The sequence below is a fragment of the Ostrinia nubilalis genome, chromosome 29 (assembly GCF_963855985.1).
Source record: "Ostrinia nubilalis chromosome 29, ilOstNubi1.1, whole genome shotgun sequence".
Classification (NCBI taxonomy): Eukaryota; Metazoa; Arthropoda; class Insecta; order Lepidoptera; family Crambidae; genus Ostrinia; species Ostrinia nubilalis.
Genome location: NC_087116.1, coordinates 5,218,876 through 5,231,756, shown reverse-complemented (window position 1 = coordinate 5,231,756; position 12,881 = coordinate 5,218,876). Strand labels below are relative to the sequence as shown.

The 12,881-nt window shown below is 43.0% G+C and overlaps 1 protein-coding gene across 1 annotated transcript in view; it reads left to right on the top strand.

Annotated features, from left to right (window-relative positions):
* LOC135085583 (uncharacterized) overlaps window positions 1-9,536 on the top strand; it is a 48,775-nt gene extending 39,239 nt beyond the window's left edge. The window contains exons 5-11 of the mRNA XM_063980355.1: window positions 264-382; window positions 3,270-3,397; window positions 4,129-4,223; window positions 4,986-5,110; window positions 6,434-6,568; window positions 7,209-7,312; window positions 9,032-9,536. Coding sequence (XP_063836425.1) covers window positions 264-382; window positions 3,270-3,397; window positions 4,129-4,223; window positions 4,986-5,110; window positions 6,434-6,568; window positions 7,209-7,312; window positions 9,032-9,536 — 1,211 coding nt within the window. The remainder of the gene's footprint in view (window positions 1-263; window positions 383-3,269; window positions 3,398-4,128; window positions 4,224-4,985; window positions 5,111-6,433; window positions 6,569-7,208; window positions 7,313-9,031) is intronic.
* The last annotated feature ends 3,345 nt before the right edge of the window (window positions 9,537-12,881 follow it).

The window sequence follows — 12,881 nt, the reverse complement described above, 5'->3', positions numbered from 1 at the left end:
TCTTGCTTCGTCTCTGCCTTGTTGAAAAATGGACAGAAGGAGAATTATTACAAAACGTTTTTTAAAGTCCCGTTAGCTCCTCCAGCTAAGATAAATACTGATTGGAGTAGGAGTGGGTTCACCGCCTTCGAATCGGCAGTTCAACACTTATACCGCTGGGCTATTATCGCCTCGGTCATAGATATTATTATCTATGCTTAAAATTGAATCTAGTTTAGATCTCTGTTCGCATTGAATAGTGTATGATATAAATATTATTGCAGGCGATGCAGGCAGCGGCAAGACAGCGCTATGCCAAGAACTGAGCGAGCCGAGCCAAGGTCCTCAGGCGAGGCAGCAGCGAGCGCTGAACAGACGACTGCTGGCCAGGCATATGGTGCAGGTACTGTCACATGAGTCTCTTGGAATGTGGACCTTATCCCCTTGTGTTAAGACAGAGCTTGCTAGGAGCTGACCGGCGACTGCTGGCCAGGCATATGGTGCAGGTACTGTTGCTAAGGCTGTTGGAATGTGAACCTTGTTCCGTTGTGTTTAGACAGCGCTATGCTAGGAGCTGAGAGACTGCTGGCCAGGCATATACTGTTAGAGGCTGTGGGAATGTAGACCTTATCCCCTTGTGTTAAGACAGGGCTTGTCAGGAGATGAGCGGCGACTGTTGGCCAGGCATATGGTGCAGGTACTGTTAGAGGCTGTTGGAATGTGAACCTTGTTCCCTTATGTTAAGACAGCGCTATGGGAATGTGGACCTTATCCCTTTGTGTTAAGACAGCGCTTGCTAGGAGCTGACCGGCGACTGCTGGTCAGGCATATGGTGCAGGTACTGTTAGAGGCTGTTGGAATGTGAACCTTGTTCGGTTGTGTTAAGAAAGCGCTATGCTAGGAGCTGAGAGACTGCTGGCCAGGCATATGGTGCAGGTACTGTTAGAGGCTGCGGGAATGTGAACCTTGTTCCGTTGTGTTAAGACAGAGCTTGCCAGGAGATGAGCGGCGACTGTTGGCCAGGCATATACTGTTAGAGGCTGTGGGAATGTGAACCTTGTTCCCTTGAGTTAAGACAGCGCTATTCTAGGAGCTGAGAGACTGCTGGCCAGGCATATGGTGCAGGTACTGTCACATGAGTCTCTTGGAATGTGAACCTTATCCTCTTGTGTTTAGACAGCGCTATGCTAGGAGCTGAGAGACTGCTGGCCAGGCATATACTGTTAGAGACTGTGGGAATGTAGACCTTATCCCCTTGTGTTAAGACAAGGCTTGTCAGGAGATGAGCGGCGACTGTTAGCCAAACATATGGTGCAGGTACTGTCACATGAGTCTCTTGGAATGTGGACCTTATCCCCTTGTGTTAAGACAGCGCTCTGCTAGGAGCTAAGAGACTGCTGGCCAGGCATATGGTACAGGTACTGTTAGAGGCTGCGGGAATGTGGACCTTGTTCCCTTGTGTTAAGACAGCGCTCTGCTAGGAGCTGAGAGACTGCTGGCCAGGCATATGGTACAGGTACTGTTAGAGGCTGTGGGAATGTGAACCTTGTTCCGTTGTGTTAAGACAGCGCTTGCTAGGAGCTGACCGGTGACTGCTGGTCAGGCATATGGTGCAGGTACTATTAGAGGCTGTGGGAATGTAGACCTTGTTCCGTTGAGTTAAGACAGCGCTCTGCTAGGAGCTGAGAGACTGCTGGCCAGGCATATGGTGCAGGTACTGTTGCTAAGGCTGTTGGAATGTGAACCTTGTTCCCTTGTGTTAAGACAGCGCTTGCTAGGAGCTGACATGCGACTGCTGGTCGGGCGGGCTAGAGGAATTTGGACCTTGTTCCGTTGTGTTAAGACAGCGCTATGCTAGGAGCTGAGAGACTGCTGGCCAGGCATATGGTGCAGGTACTGTTAGAGGCTGTGGGAATGTGAACCTTGTTCCCTTGTGTTAAGACAGCGCTTGCTAGGAGCTGACATGCGACTGCTGGTCGGGCTAGAGGAATTTGGACCTTGTTCCGTTGTGTTAAGACAGCGCTATGCTAGGAGCTGAGAGACTGCTGGCCAGGTATATGGTGCAGGTACTGTTAGAGGCTGTGGGAATGTGAACCTTGTTCCGTTGTGTTAAGACAGCGCTCTGCTAGGAGCTGAGAGACTGCTGGCCAGGCATATACTGTTAGAGGCTGTGGGAATGTAGACCTTGTTCCCTTGTGTTTAGACAGCGCTCTGCTAGGAGCTGAGAGACTGCTGGCCAGGCATATACTGTTAGAGGCTGTGGGAATGTGAACCTTGTTCCGTTGTGTTAAGACAGCGCTCTGCTAGGAGCTGAGAGACTGCTGGCCAGGCATATACTGTTAGAGGCTGTGGGAATGTAGACCTTGTTCCCTTGTGTTTAGACAGCGCTCTGCTAGGAGCTGAGAGACTGCTGGCCAGGCATATACTGTTAGAGGCTGTGGGAATGTGAACCTTGTTCCGTTGTGTTAAGACAGCGCTCTGCTAGGAGCTGAGAGACTGCTGGCCAGGCATATGGTGCAGGTACTGTTGCTAAGGCTGTTGGAATGTGAACCTTATCCCCTTGTGTTAAGACAGCGCTATGCTAGGAGCTGAACAGAAGACTGCTGACCAGGCATATGGTGCAGGTAACCTTGAAATGAGCTCGGCCTATAGTCTGGTCTGTGAGCACGTAGAATTTTGTCCAATGACCCCAAGCTACCCATCCTTATCGCTCGCGTGTAATTATGTTGCTGTCGCGCTCGCATACTCACTACGGGCGCCCGTCGCACAGTCGCGACAGCAACATAATTACGCGCGAGCGATAAGGATGGGTAGCTTGGGTTCATTGGACAAAATTCTACGTGCTCACGGACCGGGTTTTAGACAAAATTAGCGCCCATTTTTTATTGCCAGATATTTTTATTTGATTGCTTGCTCCATAGCTGTCCTAAACTGTGCCCTGCCATGAAAAATGCTATGGTAATTTTCATTCTGCCCCCTTGTGGCCCTTAACACATCGTCCACTGCTGGACAAAGGCCTCTCCCAAGGATTTCCACAAAGAGCGGTCCTGCGCTGTTGCACCCTTCACTAGATCCATTTCCACTAGTGGAAGGCCTAGCCTTTTAATTCCAGTCAGGCAGTCCAGCAAGGCATAATTTTGTTTCAAAGTGTACAGTGACGTCACGGCACTACTAATATCTGTATCTTGACTATTTTTAGAGAGTTTAGAAAAAGAAAAGCACTGGATAATTTGCTAATAAAAAAGCTAAAAATAACGTTTAATGTTTGCTATCTTCTTGCACATTCGCAGAGTAACAACGAGAGCAGCGTCCGTCCATCAGAGTTCATTCGCTCCATCGCGATGCAGATCCTGGGACATTCCTCCCGCCGGGTGAGGAACGATCAGTCGCCGCGCGATCCAGATGCTAGCGATGAAAGGTGAGAAGATTTTTCTTTTTATTTTTCTTTTTCTTTTTCTTTTTCTTTTTCTTTTTCTTTTTCTTTTTCTTTTTCTTTTTCTTTTTCTTTTTCTTTTTCTTTTTCTTTTTCTTTTTCTTTTTCTTTTTCTTTTTCTTTTTCTTTTTCTTTTTCTTTTTCTTTTTCTTTTTCTTTTTCTTTTTCTTTTTCTTTTTCTTTTTCTTTTTCTTTTTCTTTTTCTTTTTCTTTTTCTTTTTCTTTTTCTTTTTCTTTTTCTTTTTCTTTTTCTTTTTCTTTTTCTTTTTCTTTTTCTTTTTCTTTTTCTTTTTCTTTTTCTTTTTCTTTTATCTGTTTCTGTTTCTTCTTCTTCTTCTCAGCCACTTTCGACCACACAAGTGTAGACCTCCTTCAAATTATACCACCTTTTTAAATCACAATAGGGAGAGTCTTACCCTCCTCTAACAAGTAGAAGCTATGATGGAAGGGAGCTTCACCCGGAATCCTAATTTTTTTTTTCAATCACAGAGGGACCAGCGGTCTTACTGCCGAAACCAAAATGCTTTCAATATTGTTGTTATGGCGACAGACTTAAGTAAGATGGTGATGCTGACCAAGCGAACCAAAAGCAAGATATTTATCGGCTAAATGAATGGAATGGACATGTAATTCAGTTCTTTAATGGCCTAATTGGTTAATATGACTCAGTTCAGTGTATAATTTCCGAAGATTTTTATTATTTATAATGTTTTCAGGCATAACTCTGAAGAGGAGAGGCTCGTGAGTCGTTTCCGAGGGCTCGGCGATGATGCTGAAGAGATCTCCAAACCGCTCCTGGCTGATAGCGAAGGTAAAAATAAAAACAAATTATTAATTTACACTAGCTGACCCGGCGAACTTTGTGCCGCCTTAATGGCAATAAATAAGCAAACTTTTTTTTTAATTTCGATGGGATAAAAAGTATCCTATGTCCTTCTCCTGGCTCTAAACTACCTCCCTGACAATTTTCAGCTAAATCGGTTCAGCCGTTCTTGAGTTATAAGTGGCGTAACTAACACGACTTTCTTTTATATTATTTTACATAATATTATGACCTGACTGAGCATACGAATCTGAAGCACATTTTGAAGTCTCGCTGACGTTTGACGTCACAAAAACACCCTCCTGTGCCGCTCTCATACCTCAGGCCCTGACTCAATTAAGCGCTACCGCAAAGTTGTAATTGTTAAATTATTAATGTTATCATTTTAATGTGACTGAGGGCCTATTTTTCAATCGTCAGATATCTTTTAGCTGAAGAATATACTTTTCATTTTGACATATCGCACCTACGGTGCAATAACGTCACTTATGCAATTTTTTCAAAACTTAACTGAATCAAAGTAAACCAAGTAAACAGGTAGATTTGGAGTATTTTCTCATAATCAGTTGTTTTGAAAAAAAATGCAAAAGTGACGTTATTGCACCGTAGGTGCGATATTTCCAATACTGAAACTGTCAATATGCCAAACTTATTATTCAGTTAAAACATATCCGACGCTTGAAAAATCAGCCCTGTATTTACTAGAAATGTTATCATACCATAGACAATAAAGCTCTTTTAACATTTCAGACCAACGCACAGATGAAGAAGAGTGCGGCAGCGGGCGTAGACAACGGACCATAGACCGCATCCACGAACGGGAGGCGTACCTAGACTCTATGGTCGGCGACGCAGCCTTGAGTCGCGTGGAAGACGTGAGTGTAATATAACAACACTAAGCATAGACAATAGCGGGCGCAGACAACGGACCATAGACCGCGTCCATGAACGGGAGGCGTATCTAGACTCTATGGTCGGCGACGCAGCCTTCAGTCGCGTGGAAGACGTGAGTGTAATATAACAATACTAAGCATAGACAATAGCGGGCGCAGACAACGGACCATAGACCGCATCCATGAACGGGAGGCGTATCTAGACTCTATGGTCGGCGACGCAGCCTTCAGTCGCGTGGAAGACGTGAGTGTAATATAACAATACTAAGCATAGACAAAAGCGGGCGCAGACAACGGACCATAGACCGCATCCATGAACGGGAGGCGTATCTACACTCTATGGTCGGCGACGCAGCCTTCAGTCGCGTGGAAGACGTGAGTGTAAAATACATATACAGGATGTTAGGTAAATGGGTATATGAGCCGACACTAACCCATGTTAACATGGGCATATAAATGGTATGGTGAAGTCAGAAAATTGATATCATCTTTTTTTTTTTTTTTTATTTTCATACAAAAGTAATTTTATAAAATCCCATTTGTATGAAAAATAGAATAATTAAAATGAAGATATCAATTTTCGGACTTCACCATACCATTTATATGACGATGTTAACATGGGCTAGTGTCGGCTCATATACCCATTTACCTAACACCCTGTCAAAATCATAACCCTCCTTTTGCTTTGCCGTAGTCGGGTAACAAACTTTTAGCTTACTACGTAAAACTGAGTCATTGCCGGAGGTATGGGAGCAGCACTGGAGGGTATTTTTGAACTTTAAACGTCATTGACCACAAGGTGGACCGACGACCTCACAAAGGTAGCAGGAAGGCGCTGGATGCAGGCCGCTACCAACCGGGAAATATAAAAATCATTGGGGGAAGGCCTATATTTAGCAGTGGACATACTGTGGCTGAAATGATGATGATGCAATCCCGTAAATCCCGGGATAAGTCAAATGTAATACCGAAATTTTCGGGACCAAATATTGTCCAGGAACTCGGGATATCAGGATTGAATTCTCGAAGCGTGGTGTATATATTAGCTAGTCCAAATCGGAATTTCATAATTATTTTTTCCAAGCTTATCACAACTTTTCTGAACGTGTGCCATGGAGCTTATCTTAGTATCAAATGACGTGGGGTTTCTTACGGTCCCCTCTCGGACTAATACACTTCGGACTTGTATGTTCTATCATGTCATATTGCACACTTTCGCCGCTCCCGTATCACAATAATGCGTAATTTGTGAATACAAATGACAGTAATATTCTTTAAAAAAAACCTGTTTTTATTATCTTTCAGCTCCCCGAAATCCTCCCCCGCGCCAACGTCAAGCCCAACAACCCATTCGTAGCCGACGAAGCCGAGTCCGACCTCCGTCTCTACGAGAACCACGAGAATCTTTTCCTTCGCAACATATCCCAACGGCAAAGCAAGGTATACATAAATAAATAATAAGAAAAAAAAATATAATGTGTCATAATATTTCTTTTTTTCTTTTGTTTTCCTGTACCATGTTATATTGTCCTGTGGGTACTTTTTTTAATCCCACTTGAAACTTTCCGTTTGTAATCTGTATTCCTGTTTGCAAATAAACGTTTTAGTGTAAAAGTACCCTAACATTGAAAAAATAAATGCTGTGTATACCTGTAAATGAGGTCATATACGCATCATGTGTAAAACTATGTTAAAATGTATGAACTGTATGTAGGTATGTGACTTTGTTGGTGTACCTAATAAATAAATTAATATATCTATCTATAGTCTGGTCTGCGAGCACGAAGAATTTTGTCCAATGACCCCAAGCTACCCATCCTTATCGCTCGCGCGTAATTATATTGCTGTTGCGCTCGGACACTCACTGCGGGCGCGCGTCGCACAGTCGCGACAGCAATATAATTACGCGCGAGCGATAAGGATGGGTAGCTTGGGGTCATTGGACGAAATTCTAACTGCTCGGCGACCGGACTTCATACCATGTCATATTGTCCTGTGGGAACTTTTTTTAATCCTAATTTCTGTTTGTAATGTGTGTTCCTGTTATGCAAATTAACGTTTTATCTATCTATTTATCCAGGAGCAGAGGAGCTCGCGCCTGTTACGTCAGAGTTCCGAGCCTACAGCGCCCAGCGCGCCGCGAGCGCTGCACAAAAGCGCTTCAGCAGAGAGGGAGAGAGACACGTGAGTACCTCTCGCTTCCACCGCTGCAGTTCCAGTAGCCAGTAGCCAATTCACGTAACAAAACTTCAACGACAACAAAACACTGAGCTGCGATCCTATCGAGTAATCGTTCTATCAAAATGACCCTTGTGAATACGGATTTAGAACTGTTTTTCAATGGGACGACTTCTGATCGTCAGCGAGATCTTGACTGTCAAAATACGTGAATTAGGCCACAGAATCTACAGCTTGGCCTCCAATGAAAGTACATAGCTAAATACCTCCGCAACATACCTTCAGTCGAGACAGAGAGAGACACGTGAGTGCCTCTCGCTCCCACCCGCCATCTCAGCAGAGCAAGGAGTGATTATAGAAAAGTTCCTAAAGCTACCAATAGATGGCGCTGTGCTGAGTTGACTCGCGCATGGAAAATATTCACAGTCACACATGTAGTCGCGTCAATCATTACGCACACACTCACTTCGATTTATTTCACTTTTATATTGTTCCAAACCATCTGCTCAGCGCTGTGTGAGCAAATAAGAACCCGAAATTTACATTTCGTAGTAAAGTCCGGTCGCCAAGCAGATATAATTTCGTCCAATGACCCCAAGCTACCCATCCTCATCGTTCGTGTGTAATTATATTGCTGTCGCGCTCGCACACTCACTGCGGCCGCCCGTCGCACTGTCGCGACAGCAATATAATTACGTGCGAGTGATAAGGATGGGTAGTTTGGGGTCATTGGACGAAATTTGAGCTGCTCGGCGGACTTTACTTATATTTTTCACAAGGGTCTGCATTTCACGAAATGTGAATTTCGCAAAATACGCACTTATCTAGGATATGGCTAAATAATATTCGTATAGAAAAGTTTGACATTTATCCCATACAAAAACTTATTATAGATGACCCACGCTGAACTGTCCCACCAAACTCAATGACAGGGGGGCGCTACCATCGTTCAACTATATGGTTTCCAACATGGCAAAAAATCGGAACCAGCGATCCGGTATTGACGGTGGCGCCCCACTGTCAATGTCATGCATAGGACAGTATTCAGTATTTTGGAATTATACCTTTCGTTCCCATCCGCCATCTCAGCGGCAGAGCAAGGAGTGATTATAGCAAAGTTCCTAAAGCTACCAATAGATGGCGCTGTGCTGAGTTGACTGGCGCAAGTGAAATATTCAGTGACCCATAAGGACCAATATACGCCGTTATAGGTCTAGTTTTCAACTGAGTTAGTGCCTGAAGAATGAGAGTGGCACGGGAGGGTGTTTTTTAGACATCAATCGTCAGTTACACTTCCGAATATGTTTCAAATTTCATAGCTCTGTTACGTCATAAATGTCAGGCAGAGATGAGTTAAGCGCTAGAACTATAATAAACACGTAATTGTACACCACAGGGAAGAAAGGAAAGAAATACCACGTGAATAGTTCAAAGGAATCATAATATTGCACACTACTAGTATTAATAAGTTAGTTCTAAATCTATCAATAGATGGCACTGTGCTGAGTTGACTCGCGCTATTGAAGAATTCTCTCTCAGTGCCCCTTATGAACCAATACAGAGTTATTTGTAAAACACCAGCAATGTCGCAATCGCAGTAGACAAATGACATCATAAGCAACAGCATCTGTTCTCCTATACAAAAACCTACTGTATTTGAGTACCAGAATCATCCCTTCGAATTGTGATTTTTTTTACTTTAAAATTTTCTCTTTTTGTCCACAGCGTAAGCGAAACAGACAGACCAAAAGTCGAAAACAGTCCGCCAAAATCTCGTATCCCAGTCGCGAATTTCCGGTACCCAAACAAAAGCGAGCTACGTTCCGCCGACAACTCTCCCCAAAAGAAACTCGAAAAGGAACCCTCCGCCCCTGAACTTAAGGACGAAACTGAACTACCCGAATACCAGAATATTCTAAAACCGGATCAAGTGGTCCAAACCCCGGAATTAGAGGTTTTATTAGAGAAGAAGAGATCCCAAAATGAGGATGTGCCTCCGCCTATACCAAGCCTACCAGTCAGTCCAAGGACACTAATAGCGAATGCGTACTATGATAAACTGATGTCAGATACAGAGACCCAACAGGCACTTTTGCCCCAGAATTTGGAAAGGAATCCAGATGAGTGCTTCAAAAAGGCGCTGCTGTTTCCGTTACTGGAGATTGACCCGCCGAAGCAGTGTCTGTTCTTGTTGGTCGATGCAATTGACGAGTGCGGCGCAGGTTGGTGAATTGTTTCATTTTAAACTTTATAACGCATAAATTAAGGTGTTGTGTATAAATATCATCATCACTCAGAAATTAACCCTTTAATGTTGCAAAAAGTTAACAGCCATAATTAAAATTGTGGTTTGGTGTAGTGGTTCAGAACGGACTACTATGAAATGATGAATTTAAATTTCTGTGACGGGTCTGGGTGTTGCTATGTATAATATGCATGTATTTACAAAAAAAAAAGTATTTAAGTATGTTTATATCCGTTGTCTAGTACCCATATTACAAGCTTTGCTTAGTTTGGGACTAGAAGCGTAGTGTAAAATGTCCAAGGATATTAATTTATATTTATTTATTTGGAATACAAGCAATAAAAAAATAATTGGTCAATTCATGCAAAGGGAATTTGTTGTAATTTATTATTGTATAGAAAAAGTTTCCGCAACGATTGCTCCTGCGTTGTCTGCATCTATGTGATTCGCTTGACTTTCGCCAAATCGTCGGTTCACGACAGATAATCAGTAATCGCTCGAACATATACAATTTTACGTGCTCGTTTTCAGACGTGTGATGTTTCAATTGACATTTTTACACCACCAATCAATTGACGTACTTTTTAAAACTGTCAAAACGAAACTCTCCCATAGATTTTTTATGGCACTACAAGCAAGTGACGTCACTATTTTGTCAACTCGCTACTTTTTTCAATAAAAATGTGACCAAAAATCGTAATTTATAGGTAATTTAAAATAATTAAGTTTTTAAGACCAGAATGAAGTGTCTTTTTAGAAAAGTTGTGATTTCGAATTATTGGAGAATGGTGTCAAATTGCCCATTGTAGCTGTCAACTTTCAGGCAATACTCAGTTGCTGGAAAATCTGAACACTACCCTCTTAGATAAGGTACAAAACGTGGCAGTTGTATTTCCGAAATCGCCACACTTCGGCGTTTATTTGGATGGAGTTACTTTTAAGAAATGCCCGAAAGGATTTTAAAGTGTTACCATGTCGTTTCAGGTCAACAGTCAGAAGATCGTGACGGATCCAGCTCGGCCACGGTGGCTGCATTACTAGCCCGTCATCAACACCTGCTGCCTCAGTGGCTGCTGCTGGTCTGCACTGCTAGGAGACACTCTGGACTCTTCACTGGTAACCAGCAAACTTTTAGGCGAAAAATATCCAGCTCTCAAAAAGTCCAGTTCGCAAATTGTCCAATTTACAAAATGCCCAATTGGAAAAATTACCAGTTTTTAGAATGTCAAGTTTGCAGAATGTCCAAATCGCAGAGTCCTGTTCGCAAAATGTCCAATTTACAAAATGCCCAATTTGAAAAATGACCAGTTTTTAGAATGTCAAGTTTGCAGAATGTCCAAATCGCAGTGTCCAGTTCCCAAAATGTCCAATTTACAAAATGCCCAATTGGAAAAATTACCAGTTTTTAGAATGTCAAGTTTGCAGAATGTCTAAATCGCAGTGTCCAGTTCCCAAAATGCCCAATTCGAAAAATGGTCAGTTTTCAGAATGTCAAGTTCGCAGAATGACCAATTCGCAGTGTCCTATTCGCAGAATGTCCAGTTCACAGAAAGCCCAATCCTCAAACTGTCCGATTTACAAAATGCCCTTTTCGCAGAATGTCTAACTTGCAAAATTCCCAATTCGAAAAATGACCACTTTTCAGAATGTCAAATTCGCAGAATGTCCAATTCGCAGTGTCCAGTTCGCTAAAAGTCTAACTCGACAAATGACCAGTATTCAGAATGTCCAGTTCTCAAAATGACTAAATCAAGTGGCTTACATACACAACGTCTTCCGGTTTTTTGTCGTCACTGACCATCAGTTAGTTCTAAGTACCTATTCTGCTATGTCGATTACTATGGTAGTGGACTATGGTCCTCCGATGACCAATAAATTTTAAAGTAGCCATATCATAAAGCTCTGTACATGTGTTGTGTGACTATAAGAGTGTTTTTTCCTTTCAGGCTTCAGGAAGATAACCCTGGATGAATTGCAGAGGGCGCACGTATCGGCCGACGTTCAAAGATACGTGCTAGCTCGTCTGGACACTGAACCGCGGCTCAGGTAATGTAATATTAGCTACACCTTATCATGTTTTGCTGAGCCTTGCATCATAGGTTTGAACTTTAGTGAGATATCATAAGGTTTAAAAGCAAAGAAAATTATTTTTCAGTTTACTAGTTAAATACATCTTTAAGATGAGGAAAGATACAATAGCAAATTTTTTTCTTTAGTAATTTGTGTATTAACAAATTACTAATAGTTCTGTTAGCCCCTCGTACTAACCTAAATAATATGCTTGTATCACAATGACGAGCGGCGGCGGGGACCGAATTTACGGATTCATTGCGTATTTCAGACAGTTACTACTCTACTACATAATATATTTAGCACTGCTAGACTTTCAAATTATTTCATAACTTTTAAGGGATTAATCTCACTTTACGTTCCCACCGCTGTAACTACAACTTAATCGTCAATAAAAACCCAACTGATGAAATCAGTTTTTGGGACAACCCAAAAAAATTAAATGACTTGTTGATAACTCTCAATTTTGCTAACAAATATTGATTTGGGACTTAGAAATAGCGCAGAGAAGGCTTGCACCCGTCCGTGCTAATAAAATAACTCTATTTCTGGTGCAAAAAATACACAGTTTAAAAGAATGTTTGATTGTTGTCCAGAGCGCGAGTATCGAGCGATTCCGCGGCGGCTGCGGCGGCGGCCGCGGCGTTGGATCATCTTCGTATCAAGAGCGATGGCTGCCTGCTGTATTTGGAGAAGGTAGGTAACACTCAGAGTTGGTATCATCTTCAGGTCATTTAGTCTCTACTACAGGAGCACGACCCTGTCTAAAGCCCGGTCCGTGAGCACGTAGAATTTTGTCCAATGACCCCTAGCTACCCATCCTTATCGCTCGCGCGTAATTATGTTGCTATCGCGTTCGCACACTCACTGCGGGCGCCCGTCGCACAGTCGCGATAAGGATAGGTAGCTTGGGGTCATTGGACAAATTTCTACGTGCTCACGGACCAGACTATAGTTTACGAGGGACAAGGATTGATTTGTTCTATACTTCCCACGCTGGCGTCTAAAGTCCGGTCGCCGAGCACATAGAATTTCGTCCAATGACCCCAAGCTACCTATCCTTATCGCTCGCGCGATAGACAGAATTATATTGCTGTCGCGACTGTGCGACGGGCGGCCGCAGTGAGTGCGTGAACGCGACAGCAATATAATTACGCGCGAGCGATAAGGATGGGTCGCTTGGGGTCGTTGGACGAAATTCTACGTGCTCGGCGAACGGACTTTAGCTTACGCTGTTTCTCAGCACTGGCCCATTCATTA